The sequence below is a fragment of the Streptopelia decaocto genome (genome assembly GCF_964273445.1).
Source record: "Streptopelia decaocto genome assembly, chromosome: 4".
NCBI classification, from domain to species: Eukaryota; Metazoa; Chordata; class Aves; order Columbiformes; family Columbidae; genus Streptopelia; species Streptopelia decaocto.
Genome location: NC_138658.1, coordinates 53,584,393 through 53,604,284, shown reverse-complemented (window position 1 = coordinate 53,604,284; position 19,892 = coordinate 53,584,393). Strand labels below are relative to the sequence as shown.

Sequence of the window (19,892 nt, the reverse complement as noted above, 5' to 3'; positions counted from 1 at the left end):
TTCTAAAAATTTCCGTAGCTCTTTGCTCTTTGGCACCTTGAACAACCATAATAGCATGGCACAGCCTGCCTTTGTGCCAGGAGGGAAGGACTTGGTGCCACAAAACTGCCCTGTTTTATTCCTTAAGTTGCAGCCTCTCCTTGCAACACCCTTCTGACCGTTTTGTTGCCAGGCAGAACTTGGCCTTGAAACTCAGTCAACTGTGATTCAGCATTTAATTGACACACTGGAGCATAAAACCCGACTTTGCTGGCTTTTAGATGCACAGCAAATGTAGTTTCTCCTGTTACGAGGTAGGTCTGGGGTTTATTTATTTTACAGGTCAGCATGATGGGCCAGTTTTGTGGCTGATAGGCATATGGGGAGCAGAGAACTCAGCAGGTGCTCAGGACCCAGCCAGACCAGAGGTCTTAGGCGTGTAACACCAGCTGTAGAGAAGGAGTTGGGCTACTGCATATGCCTTTTCAGATGTATCAAAAATGCATTTTGCATAAACTTTGAGCTGTAGTGCTTATATAAATGAGATGTTGCAATACCAGAGTGGTGTTAATCCACTTGAATTTCTTGTTAATCTGTTTATATAGTAGCTGTATCACAGTGGTGTTAATGGGTGGGGTTTCCTGGAGAAAGTCAAAGCTGTTTTTTAGCAATTTAGGTCGATACCAGCCAAAGAGTGCGTGTCTGCTCTTCAAGATCATCAAGACAGACGTTCAGAGAGGGAATGGGATCGACTTGGCAGCATGTTGAGTTGTCACAGTGCCCAAGGCCTCAGCAGAGCTCCTGACATTCCCGAGGCAGCAAGGTCATCTTGAAAGCACAATTGCGTTTCTCTGGCATTGTTTATGTTAATATCCTGAGAATGACTTGCATATTTCAGCCTTACTATGGGTTAATCATTAATTAAGATCTTACAAAACTGAAGTCAGAAACCAGCCGTCTAGGAAAATGAAAAAAATATATATATTGTAAAGTGTCTGTTTAGAAAAAGCTGTGTAGACTCATTTTAATCTTGGGTACCTTGGATAAAGGGAAAGAGGAAAGAGTCAGAAACATATTTCAGTGTGGCACAGTTCTTCACCTGACTTGGAAAACATTGCTTTTTATGAGGGACTTGCCCCACCTCTGAGCACCTGTGAAGGGCACTGGTTTGCTGGTGGTTTCATTCTCATCCAAGCGAACATAGGTGGACCTCTAGTGAGTGGAAAGGTCAGCAGTGAATTTCAAGGATGGCATTAATCATCTTGTGTGACTTGATTTGTCTGACAGGTGAAGTCCTAACGCGTCTGTCTCTTCTTGAGAGCTGCTTTTAGCATCATGTTAATTACCCATTCCCTGAGAAAAATAGATTGGCCTGGTACTGGAAATGATTGCTGGAACACGCAGACTCCTAAACCAAACCTGCAACATTTATACATGGAAAACAGGCAAAATTAGGTGACTCCCCACCTCAGATTGTACAAAAAAATTTAAAAATATATTTTCTTTCTATTTCCTTGCACAAAAGATAACTAGGGAAACCCGAGGAAGTTGCAGACACTTTTGCTTTCCTATGACAGATGCAGAAGCTCTTGCAGTATTTATCTGGTCTCCTTCTCTTTGGGATTATTCATTAGCACTAGTCTCTGCCTCGGTGGCCACCACCTCTCCCATCCCTCCTCTCTGCCTCAGTTTACCTCTGCTCCCTCACACTTCTCTTCTCCCCAGACTTGGTATTTGCAGCACATTTTCTCTGGGTGGACTTACCCCAAGGAAACAGCCATGGACTCTGGAGGATGGCAAATACTGCCAAGAGGTGCAGCAGAGCTTTCTGTGTTTCTGAAGGGTAGAGCACACTGAGATGAAAACCACATGTCAGCCCTCAGCACTTCTGCCCTACAGCAAGGACATGCAACAGGGCCACAGTGGTTTTGTCTGCTGTGTGGATGGAAAGCATGGAGGGATGCCAGCTTCAGTTCCTCCATCCACATCCAGGCACCGACTCTAAACTGGACGTGAAAAGAGATTTAGTCAGACCGAGGGTATGCTGTAAGAATGGGGAAATGCCCAGTATGCCTGCTGGGAAGGTCATTGTCCTCCTCAGGTGGTGGGATGGGGGAACAAGTGCATCTCCTCTCCCTGCAGGAGCCTGCGGGATGCCAGCTGTGGTGCCCCGCTCCCTCCTGCCCAAACACCTTCTTGGAGGGGAGCACAGCCGTGGTGGAGTGGCTAACCTGGCAGCAGGATGTTGCAATGAAATAACAGTCTCCATTTTTAAAGAATGCTTTATTCACTACATCCTAGAAATGTACCGTAAATTGAGCAAGAACTAAATAAACTCAGAGGGTTCTGACAATACAGAAAAACAGAGATACAATAAAACAGGTAAAATATCAGCTCTTTTGAGAATAAGGCACACTAGCTTTTTTTTTTTTTTTTTAATATATATATATATTTATTTGACTAGTTTGTTCTTAACCTAGAGATGTTCACATTTCAAGTTATCAGACTTACCTCAGTAGTAGTGTACACGAAATGGTTTAGAAGCAAGTGTAAAGCACAGGCGGGAGGCTCAGCATGACCCAGCTACCTGCGTCCCCACGTCCTGCCTGTGTCCCCATGTCCTGCCTGCATCCCTATGTCCCACTTTCTCCCGTTCCTGCCCTGGTGCAGACAGTACCCAGCCGGTGGCTGGGGGCACCTTGGGGTTTTCCCTCGTTGGCTCCTTTCTCTCCTTGCCACCTCTGTCAGTGACAGGACCCTCATACTGGCAGCGAGGAGATGATGGGTGGGAAGGGAACCATCGACCTTCACCCCTCCTCTGCGGGTGAACGTGGCTGTGGCAGGGGGCTGGAAAGGGTCTGCAGAGACCCAAGCCAGCAGACAGCCTTTTCCAGAGCCCGGGAATGTCTGTGCAGAGCCCACAGATCCGCGGCAGCAGTTAGGGCTGAGCCACGCGAGCCCTTGGCCACAGGGAGCCCCCATGGAGGAGGCAGTGCCGGCCGACCCAGGGCTTTGCCCAATTTACCTCCTCTTGCCAAAAAACGGGCAGGGCCGCAGGGCTGAGGTCTGGGTGCACTTTTGAGAGCACAGTTAGAGACAATAAAAATGTGCCAGGCAGGAGTGCGGAGGGGCAGAGTCCGACCTAATGGTTAACCTCCTCCTCACAGTGCTGTCGCTATGGGCTCGGCGGGGCGAGGGGGAGCTCAGCTTGGCTGAGCAAGAGCACCTGAAAAACAACCGCTCAGTTGTGAGGCAAGAAAAAAAGTGTATTAAAAGGTCACTTTAAAAAGGTCACTTAACTGAGCTGAACAGGGTCTGGAAGTGGTTCAGTTGTCAAAATATACCCTACAGAAACCCTTTTGGCTGGTATTTGTACCACAAAATGTAAAGGAACGTTGTTTGCTCACTCCCTGCTTTGCACCCCGTGTCACTCGAGCTGTGTGTGCAGGGCTGATGCACTTCATACAATGGGCAAGGTATTTCTTTACCATTTTACTATATTTTACATTCACCGCACTACTAAATAAAAGCCTTTAAACAGGCCACAAAACACTGCAATAATATATTTACTTCTTAATAAAACAAACTTTTTTATAACATCGCAATAAAAGGTTTTTGTTTTGTGGCAAACCACATACCATGTAAATTTGCAACATAAAATGACTCTAAAAATGTATATTAAAAGATATTTACAGGCTCTATGTCTTAAAATCATCGGGTCTAACGCTCCCACCCCTGAGGTGTGCACGTACAACTCCAGTTGCAGAGAAGGGGAATTAAGCATGGGAGGGAGGCTGGGTGGGAGGCTAGCCCCGTTTCAGTAATTCCAGTATTACTACCACCCCAGTACCTCAGAAATTTCTCACAGAACATGATGGAGCGATGGGTAAGTAACGCTGCGCACCCTCTCAGCAAGAGCGCACCTGCTCTCACCAACAGCAGCATATATTGTCAGTCACTACAGCATATACTTCAAAGAATAAAATAAAGAGCGCTGAAAAAGAGCCTAGGCTTTATACTGGATAAAGATCTAAGTCAAGACACCTCGTGCGAAATAGCAGCTACTCGTTTCTGCACGTGCTCAGACTACGAGTAGCTTCAATAAATAGAAACTCCAGTTGTTTAGGAAAACTCAGAGCCTTTCCTTAAAGCGAGCCTGCAAATCACACCGTGAAGAGGTCTGTGTGAGGAGGCTTCTTTTTTTCTTCCAAACAGGCGATATTAGTTCTGATTTCAAATAAGAACAAGCAGATTATATTAATGCCAGCACAAAAATGCAGAGGTCTTGCACATTTTTTCAAATTGCACTTTCCAGTATTTTTTTTTTAAATAAGATACTTGTTGTTTTTTTTCTTAAAAAACTCTAAGGTATGGTTTTTTTTAAATATTGAATATATTCTTCAAAATATATTGTTAAAACTTTCCCTAGCTGCTCAAGTGTGCTTTTTAATATATAGCTGATATATTATTAAAGGCACTACAAAATAGACATTTCTGGAGTGCAGAAGTTACTAAAAAATAACCTTCATACCACAAATATATTGAAAATATAACTGCTAAAAAAAAAAAAATTAAGACCCTATGCAACCCCACTAGGATGCGTATAAATGCACGTCAGCGATGGGCTGGATGCATTGAGGTCCTTTAGAAATGTATGAATACAGGTGTGTTAAATTTTAAAAATAGCCTAAAAAAGTTAGTGAAAACTTCAAGCGTAGAAAATATTTCAAACATGTTTTTCTATGACATTCTTCACTTTCTGTATCAGTTTACTGAGTCCAAATGTTTACTCTTTCGCAGCCAATTCTTTCTTCATAAATAGTAAAGTGTTCCTTCAGTGTGTGTTTCTCTGCTGCCCTCCTATGCTGACAGTCTCAGTACGTCTGGTAGATGTCGTGGATGGGGACCTGGATGGTGGCAGCTGGGAACGCTGGGGGGATGTAGCCGGCGTATCCTCCGTAGGCGGCGGCAGCGGCAGCGTTCTTCTGTAGCGTGGCTATCGTCGCCGTTGCCGCGGCAGGTGCTGCAAACGGCACGTAACTTGTCCCGTAAATCCCGGCAGCGGGGATCCGCTGCACATTGGGAGCCATGGTGTACACCGGTGTGATGGGGCGGCCCTGGGAGGAAAGCGTCTTGTTCAGACCTCAGAAAAAAAGTGCTTGAATTGCTGCAGTATCCCATTGCTACTCCCTGAATTGCAAACCCCCGATAAGGGGAGGTGACAACAGGAGGGTAGGTAGCGTGTGCCCTGTTAAATGACAGTTATGCCATCATGAAGGGGGTTGCTCCCTCCCTCCTAGATTTGGATCCCCCATAGCGGGAGAGCAGCTGTCCAAAGTGCACGTGTCTAAGGTCAGATGAACTGCAGGGCTGTTGGGCACCATAACATCCTCAACAGCAGCTCCTGAATGGGAGTAGGGCAAGAGGCAAGGCTTTCTCTCCACCCCGGGTATGCAGGGTGGGACATATGGGAAGCGGGATGTATGGGAAGTGGGATGCATGGGAAGCACGACTTATGCGCTGAACTCACCTGGAATGGGGGAGGCGTTGAGACAGCTGGTATTACAGCTGCGGCAGCGGCTGCTGCAGCAGCTGCTGCGCTGGCTGGGTCCTGCTGGATGGCTATAGGGTTGATGATGTGCTCGACAGTGTGGATTTTGCCGTCTTCCATCATCTTGGCTGGTGGCGCAGCCTGAAACATGGAGTACTGGGCACCGATGGCAGGGATGGCCACTAGGAGAGACCAGACACATCAGGCACATTAGGAGAGGTTCTCCAAGACCTCATCTCAAAGAGCAAGCAGCCCTAAAAAAGCAACTGTTCTTTAGAGAATTCTCCCTCGTGCCAAAATTGGAACACAAAACAATTAGAGCTAAGGTCTCCCAAATGAAGAGAAAATGCTCCAGTCAAAATGGCAGTGTTCAGAGGCAGTGAGTTGGTCCATGCTACAAAATGCAGCTTCATGGCACTGCTTAGGGAGGAAAGGTGCTTTGCTGAACATCTCCAATAATCAAAATAATTGGACATGACTCAGCAATGTGCATTTGCAGCCCAGAAAGGCAGTCATACCCTGGCCTGCATCAAAGGAAGCACGGCCAGCAGGTGGAGGGAGGTGTCTCCCCCTCTGCTCCACTCTTGTGAGACCCCACCTGGAGAACTGCATCCAGCTCTGGGGTCCTCAGTACAGAAAAGTCCATGGACCTGTTGGGGTGAGGCCAGAGGAGGGCCATGAAAATCATCAGAGGGCTGGAACACCTCTTGTATGAGGAAAGGCTGAGAGAGCTGGGACTGTTCAGCCTGAAGAAGAGAAGGCTCTAGGGAGACCTCATTGTGGCCTTTCCGTACGTAAAAGAGGCTTATAAGAAAGCTGGGAACAGACTTTTTGCCAAGGCCTGTAGTGACAGGAGAAGAGATAACAGTTTTAAACTGAGAGTAGATTTAAACTGGATATAAGGAAAAAAAATTATTTACTATGAGTGTGATGAGCACTGGAACGGGTTGCCCAGGGAAGCTGTGGATGCCCCATCCCTGGATGTGTTCAGAGTCAGGCTGGTTGGAATTTTAAGCAACATGATCCAGGAGTCCCTGCCCATGGCAAGAGAGTTGGAACTAGATGATCTTTGAGGTTCCTTCCAACCCAAACCAGTCTGTGATTCCATGATGCTATGATTTCCATAGCTGCCTTATCGTGCACACTTCAGCATTCAGCTCTTGAGCCTTTCAGCAGTAAGGTTATTCACAGGGAAAACAGAGCAATCAGTAAATGATGGTGATGTTGGCATCTATGGGAGATGCAGCCAGTAATTCAGAAATGAAGCCAAATACACACATGGAATCCTTTCACTGGGATGAAACTTTGCAGTGTGGAAGTGTCCAGGTCTGCCTGGGGAGAGGACAGGTGCCAGCAAGCAGTACTCTCGTTTTCATCCTGGAGACTGCAACAAGGGATCTGGTCTGATATCTTTCAGGAAGAGATGTTTCCATTGCCAGTGATCTACCACTGTTTCCTCAAAGCAGACACCTCTACCCATGAGCTTTTCCAGTTCACCTTCTACACCTCTACACCAAGTCCACCTGGTCAGCTCAAACCAGTTTTATCACTGGTTTACATACCCTGGATAATTTCTCACTGATGCAAAGGCAGAGAGCTCACATGATCCATTCTGCACTGGCTTCTGGCAGAAAAGCAGTAACAAGCAGCTGGAGTTGTTGGGGTGACCTCGTAGGAGTTTTCTAACTATTTGCAAAGAAATTACGTTTAAGATTATTCTAAATGGTAGGAAACTTTACAGAGTCAGTACATCTCTACTCCTCCATTCTGGTAATGTGCTTTCAGACTCATACTCTTTTAATAACAGAGGTAAGTCTTGCATGTGGTACCTCTTACTAGATCAGCTGATCTGATTAGGGAAAACAGAGTGGGTGCTTCTGTGCTCAGAGACTGTGCTGGAACCATATGAAAGGGGAAGACCCAATAAAGAAATCTGGATCTCAGCATGCTTCAAGTATAGAACCATTTTCAGTAAAGCATTGATACTGTTTCTCACAGTATTCTCCTGGACAAGATGTCCAGCGTACAGCTGGATAATCACACAATGCAGTGGGTGAGCAGTTGGCTGACAGGCTGGGCTCAAAGGCTTCTAGTAAATGGGGTTATGTCGGGCTGGCAACCAGTCACTAGCGGGGTTCCACAGGGATCTTAGAGCCAGCACTTTCAATGTCTTTATAAATAACTTAGACTTAGGACTTGAGGGATTGCTTAGTGAGTTTGCTGATGACACAAAATTGGAAGCAGCTGTCAACACTCTCAAGGGCAGAGAGGCCCTGCAGAGGGATCTGGACAAATTGGAGAACTGAGCAATCACCAACCACATGAAGTTCAACAAGAGCAAGTGCCAGATTTTGCACCTGGGACATGGCAACCCTGGCTATACATACAGACTGGGGGACGAGATGATGGAAAGCAGCTCTACGGAGAGGGGTCTGGGGGTTCTGGTCAACAGCAAGTTGAACATGAGCCAACAGTGTGCCCTGGCAGCCAGAGGACCAACTGTGTCCTGGGGTGCATCAAGCACAGCATTGCCAGCCGGGTGAGGGAGGTGATTGTCCTGCTCTGCTCTGCACTGGTGCGGCCTCACCTGGAGCACTGTGTGCAGTTCTGGGTGCCACAGAATAAAAAGGATTTAAAGCTACTGGAGAGTGTCCAGAAGAGGGCTACGAAGTTGATGAAGGGTTTGGAGAGGAAGCTGTATGAGGAGCGGCTAAAGTCACTTTGTTTGTTCAGCCTGGGGAGTAGGAGGGGCAGGTGCTGATCTCTTCTCCTTAGTGACCAATGACAGAATCCAGGAGAATGGCAGGAAGATGTGCCAAGGGAAGTTTAGGTTGGACATTAGGAAAAGGTTCTTCACCCAGAGGGTGCTGGAGCACTGAACAGGCTCCCCAGGGAGGTGTCACAGCCCCAGGCCTGACAGTGTTCAAGAAGAGACGACAATGCCCTCAGAGACATGGTGTGAACTGTGGGGTTGTCATATGCAGGGACAGGAGTTCGACTTGATGATCCTTGTGGGTCCCTTCCAACTCAGGACATTCTATGATTTAGACTTGAGCTTCAGGCTTTTGTTTGGCAGTCAAACAAACTACAGACACGACTAATAGGTGTGCATTTCAAAGGCCACTTTTCAAGCATCCCTTAGTAAGAGCTGGAATTCCTGAAGTATCTTTACAAACACATGGTGGTAATATTTTCTGATTGTAAGTGGGTAGTTTTCTCAGGAAGTCTGATCTTCCTTTGGAAACAGCTTTAATCTTAACATCCTTCCTTTGTCTCTAGACCTCTAATCACATTGTCTCATCCAGCTCTTATGAAGAACTCTTCACAGCCTTTGTTAGATGCAAGCTGTAGTACGGAGCACGTTTTGGGAAACCACTGCAGCTGAATACTCAGCTGAGGATGTGGCAGAAAGAGGTGATCCCTGCCCTGGCCCTTGGACTGGCTCCCTGCAGCCCAGCAGAACTGAGAGAACCTCCTGCAGGTCACTGCACAGCTGTGAGCTGGACCCCGAGGGCTCCCTGCATCACTCCTTCCCCACGCTGCAGAGGGTGTTGGAGGACCTCTCCTCAGCCAGGGGCTCCCCTGCAGTGGGAAAGCCCCAGGTCCTTTTCCCAGCCTCATAACGCCAGAGAAATATGAGCTGAGATGGGGAGAGCTCTGACCTGGCTGGGGTGCGAATCACCCAGGGTGACATTAGCACCGAGGAAATTAAAAGAGAGGAAGATTGCCCGTAGTCACCATGGTCTAGTGTACATGACTAGACAGAGAAGAAAGTCTGCTTCCTCCCGAGGAGCTGCAAGAGGGGGCAGGAGGAGTGGGCACAGCTTCAGCCCTTTTTCCTTTGGTCTGAATTGCTCCCAGACATTTGTGACCCCTTCCCCACTGGGTGCCTCTTGTTTGCAGAAAGCCTGACCAGGGCCAGGAGGCACCTGGCACAGGGGAGAGCTGAGCCCCAGCCCCGTGGATGTCTTCACTGCTGTAGCCATGGGCTGGAGGGGTCCACATGTGCCTGACACGGGGTTTGTCATGGGGGTCACCCGTCACCTCTGCTTTCCTCCCCTCATTGCACACTAACCTGCACCAGGCTTGATGGCCACTGGATTGACCGCAGGTAACTCCAAGTTGGGTACCAGCTCGTATCCTTTCTCCTGCTGTTTTCCTTTGCCTTCGTGGTACCTGCTGTAGATGCCGCGGCCGGCGGAGTATCCCCCCAGGTAGGAGCCCCTGGGGCCTGGGGCTCTGTTGCCAGCTGCACCTCGCCCTCTGCCTCGTATGCTGCCTGCTTATGGTAACAACACAGGAGAGGATGGTGAGTAACAGAGAGTGACAGCCCCACGGGAAGCACAAACCGCCCTAGACTGAGACCAGGAGTCATGTGCTTAGAAACCGGCTGCTGGAGTTAGTTTGATCTGAGTCTTAGTGACTTCACTTATGAAAATAGAAGAGTTTGGCCTTAGAAGTACCCATTAAGACTACATACATTTTGCTCTTGGTGTTTCTGACCATATATTAACTGCTTATTTATACTGATGCAACTCTCATGGCCAGTGTTACAGGTATAATGCACTCAGCAGAGAGAGAGAGGCCCTCCAGGGGTGATACCTCTGCAGTAGGAACAACTTCTGCTCTCAGCGCTCCTCCAAAGGAGACCAAACCTCTCAGCTGCTGTGGTGGGACCCTCCACAGATGGCCCAAAATTGTTGGCCTTAAACTAACTTTGTCCCACCATTGCATATGCTTTTACTAGTGTTGTCTGTTTCCTCTGCTCTTATAGTAGTAATGTGAATATACCCCATCTCCAAAAATATTGCCTTTAATTTTCTTAGTGTCTCCACACACTTTATAACAGTGCTTTGGACACTGTGGTACCAGTGCAGTCTATGATGGCCTAATTGAATATTTAGACTGTTAGTTAACTTCTTTGTTGTTCATTGTAAGTACAAATCTGGAAAATGCGAAGAAGCTGAAATTCTTGATCAACTAGAGTTAAAAATATTTCTTGGTTTATGTGGGTGCTCTAACAATATATTAATGCTAAACTGCCTATTGTATGGAAATACACATTAAATTTCAGGAAACTATAATATCTGTAAGTACAAGATACTTGTAATTGTAACACCAGGTTTTTTTGAATAACTGATTTTTGGTTAATTTTTAATGACTGTAACCAAGAACTCATTAAGTATATGCAAGAAAAGAATTATTCTGCACACACATGTTTCTGTCTGCATGTAGATATTAATCGCCATTATAAAGGACATAGCACTACTGTTATTTTAATGCAAATGACACCTGGAAAGTTTCCAGCTGAGGCTTTCCCTGGCACCTCTCCCTTTGGATGATGAGGTCACCATACCCACATCTCCAGGAGAAGGCAAAGCACTCTTTGTCATGATCTCTAATTCTTAGGTTCTAGATCTTTGGAAAAGGCATCAGAAACTGAAGTCTTTGGACTTGCTCAGACTTAGTACGGCACTCATAAACCCCAGATCTCACTCTTCCCCATCCCATGCTTGGTCCATTAGCTCATTCTTAACTATATTATTGATGCCTCCCTCATACTAGCCCATACATTAGCCATTATTTCTAGATAAATACAGTCTGTGTAGTCATAAATTAAAATGAGACCAAATAAAAGTATGGCAAAAAGACCTATAAAAGAGTGTTTGAGAAAAAAGTGCATCGCACCAGCTGTCCTTTGGCTCGGGCAGACCTTAGGCTCCTGCCCACCACATCCCCTAATTGCGCGTACTAACCTTTCACAAAGTAATCTCTGTTGGGCCCGATCAAGGCATTGTATGGGTATCCATAATAGGCTAGTGTATATGGATCACAAGAGTAAACATAATTAGGTTGCTGAGTTACTTCAGGTGTTGCTGTGGCCCCTCCTTTTGCTGCTTTCTGGTAGCGAGTGTATTGCTCCTTGTCTACCGGCTTGGCCAAGGTAACCTCCAGGCACGAGCCTTCCAGTTCTACACCATTAAGGTTGTTCATGGCATGAATAGCGTCTTCCCTGGTTGTAAAGTGCACAAAGGCGTAATCACGTATTTTTTTCACCCGCTCTACACAGCCAGGGTTAAACTGCCCAAAGACCTTTTTAATGGTGTCCTCTGTGGTCTCAATCATTAAATTCCTCACATAGAGGATTTTAACAGTCTCCATGACATCTTCATCCACATCTATCTCTGGTTCTGCCCAGTCAACAGCAATTTGGTGTCCCCACAGCTGGATCCTCCCTGGCATGAGTTTCCTTCTGGCCATTGCTGCTGCTCGATGGCTCTCATACTCCACAAAGGCGAAGCCTCTGTTCTTCATCTTGTCTGCAGCACTGGCATACACGATGACATCCAGCACACCTTCTGTCACCTTGGCAATCTCTTCCAGGATCTCCTCTCTCTTCTTCATCTTGGGAATGCCTCCGATGAAGAGCCGGCAGTTATCCACGCTGCAGCACACACCCAGCAGCCTGCCGGGGCGGATTTCGTAGTTGTTCAGCTCCCTGACGGCACGCTTCGCCTCATGCTTCTGTGTGTACATCACGAAGGCATAGCCACGGTTCTTCCCATCAAAGTCCATCATCAGGCGCATTTCATAGATGCGACCAACAGACTCGAACACAGGGACGAGCTCATCTTCATAGACGTCGCGGGGGATTTTGCCCACAAAGACTTCACAGCCACGAGGGGGATGCAGGCCCTCCCAACCAGGAGGAGGGCCACCATACTTGCGTTGCCCATTCTCCTGGATCATGCTATATCCAGTGCGTTCCATGAGGGCCAGCAGAGCTGCCTCATTGGGTGCACCAGCAACACCTTCAGGAACTTTCGTGGTAGCCACATTGGAGGAATCGTTGCTCATCCTTGCAGTTGAGTCCTCAGCGGTCATGGTGCCAAACTCATTCACAGCCTGATAAAAACTGGTCAAAGGAAGAAGGAAGACACTCATTAGAAGCTGTTAGCTACCACTGGAAACCCACCCCTCTCTTTTGCCATCCTGCAGTTGTTCTGCAAGTTCATTTTTCAAACTGGGACTAAGGCTGCAGGAAAGCTGATGAATGAGCCATACCAGCCTAAGACTTTATCTTGCAGGGGCAGAGCATCCTGGATGTAGGCACAGCCCCTCTTTGAAGGGTGTGTGGGGATCACCTGCCTGTACCGCCCGAGCACGGAGAGCTGCTGCCACAGGAGGCTGAAGTCACATGAAGGGATGCTGCCAAGAACCTCAAAACCTCAAGACCCTAGGGAGATTTGTCTCCCTTCTGAATGGGTAGGAAGGAGCTGGCATGGGACTGGGAAAGGGAAGATGTTGCTATGGAGCTGGTGGTCCCCACCTCCAGAGCCCTCTCCTCCTCCTCAGTCTTTACTTGGTTACTCTATTCGCTCCTGAACAGCGCAAGTGCCAGGTGCCATACTTCACAGTGAAAGACAGCGAATGCATGAGAAGTGCCAGTCATGGTTCTTGTTTGATAACAACCCCTTGCTCCTCTAGGCCTTCACAGTAAGAGTTGAGTAGGAAATAACAAATACACTTCGTCATTGGAGGACCCAGTTCTTGCTCTCCCATGCAAAGTGTGATCTGGCAAGCTTCTGAGTTGCATGATGGGCTTGTCTCTTCCATTATTACAACAGGACTCTAAAAAGACTGAGGATAATCACTCCTTTATGACAGACAACTTGCTTTAGAGCAATTGGCCAGTACAGACCTGCAAGCCTACAGGGGGAAGGCAAATCTCTGAAACCTCGTTCTGCGTTTGAATGCAAGCAGAGGGTGGGAAATGCAGATATACAGGAGGAGATGACCATGCTAACGACTACAGCTGCAAGAGCAGGAGGGATTCCTACCTGAGCACAATTAAATAAGACACTGAGACTGTAAGCATAGTTAATTCATTGACTTTTAAGACTGGAAAGGACCATCAGACCATTTAATATGAGTGATTGCTTATGACGTGGACCATTACATTTTATTATTATTGGTACATTGACTCCTATAACATTTATCTGAGTAAACTGTATCTTCCAGAAGGACCTTGGTTTTAAGGTATCAAAGAGCTGTAGACCATATCACTTCCCTTTATGTCTTGTTTGCTAATCAATCCCTCAGACAAGCAAGCGTGCTATATTTCTCATAAGAATTTGTCTGGCTTTTGCTTCCAGCTAGGATTACTTATTAAACCTTTCTCTGATAGCTTAAAGACTCTTTTAAGACCTCTGCTTTTGCCTTATGATGATATTTCAGTTGTGTAATCAAGCCACAACTCTGTCTTTTTAATAAAACTTGCAGGTTGAACTCCTGAATTCTTTCACAATCAGTTATTTTTTCACCTAAAGTTGTTTCTGTGGCTCTTTTGACAGTTTTTTTCAGTTTTGCTATATACAGGAGTAAAGATCATCCCCCCTTTTCCCATGTCTCTGTATCACCAAGACCTTTTTCTCCACAGCTTCTCAATAGCAAACCACATGTTTTGTTTTGGTTTTTTGTCAAATCTAACTCCAAATCCTTTCCAGAAGGAGCACTCACTGTGGTTATTTCCCATGCAGCCGGCATGCCTTAGGTTTGTTACTCATAAATGCCACATCCTTGTGTTCAGTCCTATTCCAGCTGCCTTCTGAGAAGATCTCACCTACTGACTGCTACACCATTGGCTCCTCCTCATTTGTGTGTGGATTGTTTATTTGTTTGTGTTTGTTTTTGTTCTTGTTTTTTAAGTCCATCAGCCTTAGCTGATTCGCATTCATGACCAATTTGTTCATGGAACTACCAAAAAACACTGCCCCCTGTAGGAAACTCTGCAAACCACTGTAAGAAACAACCTGGGATTGACAAGCTTATTTTCCAAAAAGAAAGGACAAAGCTTCAGCTAGATTTATTTACTCTATGTAGTCATGTCATTCAGTGGGACACAGATTTCTCTCTGTCTCAATAGCACCCCAGTAGATACACTTTGTTAGAACTCTTTGGGCATTTTCAGTGCATTGGTTACTGTGCAGGCAGGTCTTTCACTAGTACAGTAGGCTCAAGTCCATGGAAACATAGGTACAATATTTAGGCATCTAAGTCTAATTTGTATGGTCCGCAAAACCCATTTAAATCCTAGTAACCTTAGCACCTCAGATTTTTTGGGGGGGTAAAGCTCCTGAGCTGCCCAGAGTTGTGCTGGTCTGTACCCAGAGATGGCCCCGCACCAGTCAGGGCAAACAGTACTGTGCCTGGATCAGGTCCTAAATGCGTTTGGGATTGGGAAACCAGACCTCTGCACCTTGGTCTGTGGTAGGGCCTGATCCCAGAGGTGTGTTTGGGCCATGGGTGTTACATGCTGATGCTTCTGGGCCCTCTCAATTTAAAAATATGGAGAGCAGAGGGGGAGGCAGAGAAGATGGAGGGCAGTATTAGTGGTGCTGCTGCCCAGGCAAAACTTTAGAAAACAGTTTCTTTGAAGCCAGGTCTTTTACGGAAGCACATCAGTTTTTGATAACTTCTTCTTTAAAACATTGATAAATATATTTCTTGCAGATTCCAGTGTTCCCTCTTTTTAATGTGTCACAGTCAGACATTTTTATTTTACTCCTAGGAATTATTTGACATAATTAAAATATTAAGGCAAAGAAAAACATTTTCATTTTTCACTTGTCAATTTGTTTCTTAAAGTGTGACTTCACCTTTCCCTGAATGAAAGCAAAGCTTGTTAAACAAACACTGCTGGGGAATAATCATTACCTTTACATGGGCCACCTGTTGGCAAGTGAATTACTTATCGCCCCAGGTTTGGGTAAGTTTAGAAATGAGTCATTGCCATGAGTTTTAGGTCAACTTACAAAATAAAAGTCTCTGTATTCTGTTATCTACAGTGCTAAGTCGCTGGGGCTGTGGTCTAGAGAGCTACAGATGGGCACCCGGATTGTGGAGAGAGGAGAGGTGGAGAAAAGCCTCCCCTGCCCACCAGAAACCAGCTCTTAATTTGGTGGCTGTCCAGGAACTGTCATGTTCTCCAGCACTTTGCATTGCACCAGCAGGACAATTTCTAGTATTGGAATTTGTATTTGAAGCAGTTGCTAAGTGCTGATGGCCATCTTTGCTGCAAACAGTAACATACACCATTTGTGACAGTGAATAATTAAAACTTTGTGAACCTAAAATGCATTTGTCCCTATGTAATTTATTGGGAATCAAGATTCATTATCACATGTTTAATTTTTTTCCATGCAGCTCCATAGAGGTGGATTTCATAAGCATATACTATCTAAGAAAATTATAAAGTCCATGTAATTCTACTTGATGTAGCTACATACGCACTTAACAACATTCATTGCCACGTGACACAATCAACACCTTCCCAAAGTTCAGATACCATCTACCTTGACGAGAAAAAATGTAGGCATGTCTGGTTTGAGAGCTCTCGCCTCCTGTTGTTACTGCCTTACAAAATAGGCTGCCATAACAACCTAACCTTTTTGTTTCGAAAAGCAATCACTCTCAAGAATTTTTTTTTCAAAAATACCTATTTCCAAAGTGTTCAACTCTACTTGTGCATTTTTTTAATCCACCAACTGATTGTGAAACCTTGCTACCACGAGTTGTGGATGTACACAAGGCATGAGCTAGTATTCTGGGTTTAGTGGCCTTAATAAAGCCAGACTGATTTCAGTATGTCCACCAAGTGTGATTAATGCTAGAAGAGGCAAAAATTTAAGCTACATTAAATTGTAGTGACTTGTGAAATATAAGCACTTGTTTTCTAGTCTCTGAGGAGGAAGATAGACCTGATCTTGATGACAAAGATTCATAAAAGAGAGGCAGACAAAAATATTAATTGCTAGTGAGGAAGGTTGAGCTCTGGAGACAACAAAGTTTTAAATGACTAACTATGAAAACAGAAACAAGATCGGGTTCTTTTCTTCTCAGAAAAAGGTAAAGCCTGCTTGATTGTTCGATGCCACGTGAGATGGATGCTAAGATCTGCCAGCCTACCAGGGGCCAGGCTTGCGAGTCCTTCGGTTCAGTGTCTCCACTCCAAGGACTCTCTCTCACGCAGGTGGCCTCTCAGACATACACGTTTCACTGAAACTGGTCAAATTTCACTTCCCCTTGCTTACAAAACTCCTTCCCTGCCGCCATTTGGGTAAGTGTAAATAGTTCTTGCCCTAAACATTAATTACCTTCTTTTTAACCTATCTTTTTCCACATCACAGCTCAGAATATTAAACGGGAAACTTCCTGTGTTGGCAGTGACTGACCTAAAGCATACTGTGAGCAGGCTGATTAACCAAGGCAGGTCTTTTTTTAAACAGAAATACCATGACTTGATTGCAGCTTGAGGCCCTGGCAAGAAAGCAATGTTCACAGTCTGTGTAGCTTCTTATCCCTGGGCTTGTCCAGCACTGGGCAGTGCCCCGTGAAGTTACACAGCCACCTGCTCCTCTGTTGAACCTGCTGCAGTAAAACAGGCTTTTACAAACACAGGGATACAGCCGGTGTCCTTGTGGCAGCAACCACATGTCCACTCCAGTCACGTGCTCCTGTAAAATGGGTTTGTTTATGTTTGCACTTAATTCATCCCTCCAGTTTTGCAGGTGATGCAGCCGCCAGCAGTCATGTAGCAGTAGGATGGGTGCCAGCACTACGGCAGACAGCAGGAGACCCCAGGGAGACCCACCAGCTTAGTAGTAACTGGAGGGATGAGGGGATGGGGACTCCCCCACTCCAGCTGCAGATCCTGGACCGTACAACTCCCGCTGAGCTGACCCAATGTGCCCTCATGGACACACCATGGCCACCTGCTTTCTTCAAGAAACAGCCATAGTTTTGCATTTTAAAACCCCAGCTGCTGCACATGGAAAGTCTGTCACCAAAATCTTAACTGAATACACCCTGTTGACAGAGGGAAATAACAGCTACTGGTTTAAATGTGACCTTCCTACTTTTTCAGTTGAAATAATAAGGGTGAATGGCAATCCTGCTGCTGACATAGAGCGGCAGCTCTGGAAGCACAGTTGCTGTTAAAGCTCTTTATTTTTAAAAGCTGACTGTTTTCTCATGGTAACTTCAGACACATAAAATGTATACAACAACAGCAGCTTACTAATGACAAGTATATCACTTTATCACAAATATCTGATGTTGTGATATCAACAGAAATGCTCTTACTGAAAGCCCAGTTTGCCTGTTTACATATTTGTCAACAGAAAAGAAAAATGCAGAGGCCACATTAATTTGAAATAAGGTACTGGCTCGAGCATTGCTTCAAGCATAATGTGCAAGTTGCCTTCGCGTTTAAATGTAACTATGGTATCATTATACATCATTTTCTTTTACTTGGCAACACTGTCACTCCTTTCTTACGATTTATTTGCATAAACGTGCTGAACAAATCCAGCGTTTTTGGGCTGTTTACGGAAGCTGAGCCATGCATGGCATGTCCCACTGCAGGGCCCAGCTGGCAGTCCTGCAGCCGCAGCCACGGCAGGGAGCTGGCGCGCAAGGTGCTCCTTCCCAAACTAATGGCGGAACAGAGAGTCCCACCTCTTTTACGAATGTGCCTAAGGTAGCCACTGGCCCTGCAACTGCTCGCTGCCAGCCCATGTGCTCCCTGGCAGAAGGCTTCTCCCTCTGTCCCTCAGGGGACATCCCGTGGAAGTGGTGTCCTTGGCTCCTCTCCACGCACAGTACAGACAGAAGCAAGGCGGGCAGGTGTGGTGAAAAAGAGCTCTGATCTTTGGTGAAAAATCCGTGCAAAGACTTTGACACTTGAAATATAAATTAATTTGCAGTCAGGCAAAGGCTAGTCCTCAGTGTGGTTTTCAACAGGAGCTGGACCATGGCTTGGTTCCCTACTTGCTGTCACTAATGAAATACACATCTCTGCAGTTGAATCTTGTGGTGGGCCAGTGCAAGAGAGAGTGCAGCATTTCAGCATGGCTTTTTGGCTAGGGACTTCTGAAATACTTTCATATGGGAAAGGGAAGGTTACCAGGGATGGACAATGTCTTCAGGCTTTTAACAAAAAGCCCACAACAATATTTGAGGCCAACAGGCCATGACAGTGTCTACAGTGTGCCAGCCAGACACTGAGCTGCGTGAAGAAATCTCCCCAGGCTAGGTTAGATACTTTGAAAAACTGGATTTTCTTAATCTGGATAATTTTGGCACAACTCTGGAGAAAGTGGTGAACTGCATCAGCACACCTGAAGGGGCAGGAACATCAGCTGGCAAGAGACTTGATGAGTAGCTTGTGATGAGCAGTTTGGGAGAGTAATCTCATAGATCAGATCAGCACTAGTTATTGACAGTGACGTCTGTCTGCTGTGCAAGTTATCCTGCTGTCAGCACTGCTAAAGCACTGCACACTCTCATCATCATGTGTGTGCCTGAATTTAGGCAATCAAACTTCAGCTGGGGTCACCAGGAGAAGCCTTTTGGCTCTGGTCCTGCATGGAACCCAAGGAGATGCACACACAGCAGCATTTGCTGTACCACATCATTTCCCATCTGTGTTCAGGCATCAACATGTATAGCAGTGGCTCTGCCCACCAGAAGTACTATACTTAAATGTAGAGATAAACAGTGTAAAGTACCTAATGGGTGGGATAAGACTGGCCTACTAAATCCCCAGTCTAGCTGCAGAAATTCCCACTTCTGCTAAGGGTGACACTTGGCATCCTAACCTAGGGCCTGTCATCAGGGGTCTGGACACTGATTTAGTGTAAGAGTTCATATTTCAAGCTTAAACTTCTATTTTATTCTGATCAGGTAGTCATGTTCCTCTTGTGTGGGGCAAGTTAATATTCTGGGCCTGAAAACCAGTTTTCAGGGTAGAGCTACTGCAAAGTGGGTCTGTGCATGATTCTCAGTTGCTTAAATTCATCCTAAGTGGCCTAAGCACATTAAAAATGGTTGGTTCCATTCGAAACACATCAAGAACTGTTTGCTTCACCTTTTGATTGTGTTCCCTTCAAAGCAGGAACAGAAAGAAAGAGAAAATTAAGGGTGATATTTCCAACAGTACTCCACATGTAGCACTACTACCCCTGACATCAGTTATAAGACTAATGGTTTCTATATATTTAAGACAGTGATGAGCACTACTGAAAATCCTGCCTTAAAATTCTTGCAGGGTCTGGTTATGTCCTCCTGGCACCAATCAAAACAATATGTTTGGTTTAAAAAACTGTAGCAAAATTACATAAATCTGTTCTTCTACTTCTTGCTCCTTTTTAGGAGGAAAACACCTGAAATTATTCTGTAAATTAACATCCTGGAATTTTTCAGGTTAAAACTTGTGTGCTAATCAGATAATTGAACACCGAATTTGTACCGTCAACAATTGGCTACAACTTCAGACTACAATTTGAAGGTTAAACATTTT

The 19,892-nt window shown here is 45.7% G+C and overlaps 1 protein-coding gene across 6 annotated transcripts in view; it reads right to left on the bottom strand.

Moving 5' to 3' along the window:
- Positions 1–2,254: 2,254 nt before the first annotated feature.
- The window catches only part of RBM47 (RNA binding motif protein 47), a 79,423-nt gene continuing 61,785 nt past the window's right edge, over positions 2,255–19,892 (bottom strand). For 5 of the 6 annotated variants that reach the window (XM_082050955.1, XM_082050954.1, XM_082050958.1 and 2 more), the window contains 4 exons: positions 11,287–12,446; positions 9,606–9,812; positions 5,510–5,712; positions 2,255–5,096 (listed from right to left, as the gene is read on the bottom strand). In XM_082050955.1, the coding sequence (XP_081907081.1) occupies positions 4,854–5,096; positions 5,510–5,712; positions 9,606–9,812; positions 11,287–12,446 (1,813 nt within the window). In that variant the 3' untranslated portion in view covers positions 2,255–4,853. The remainder of the gene's footprint in view (positions 5,097–5,509; positions 5,713–9,605; positions 9,813–11,286; positions 12,447–19,892) is intronic. The other variant, XM_082050957.1, reaches the window with a different exon arrangement.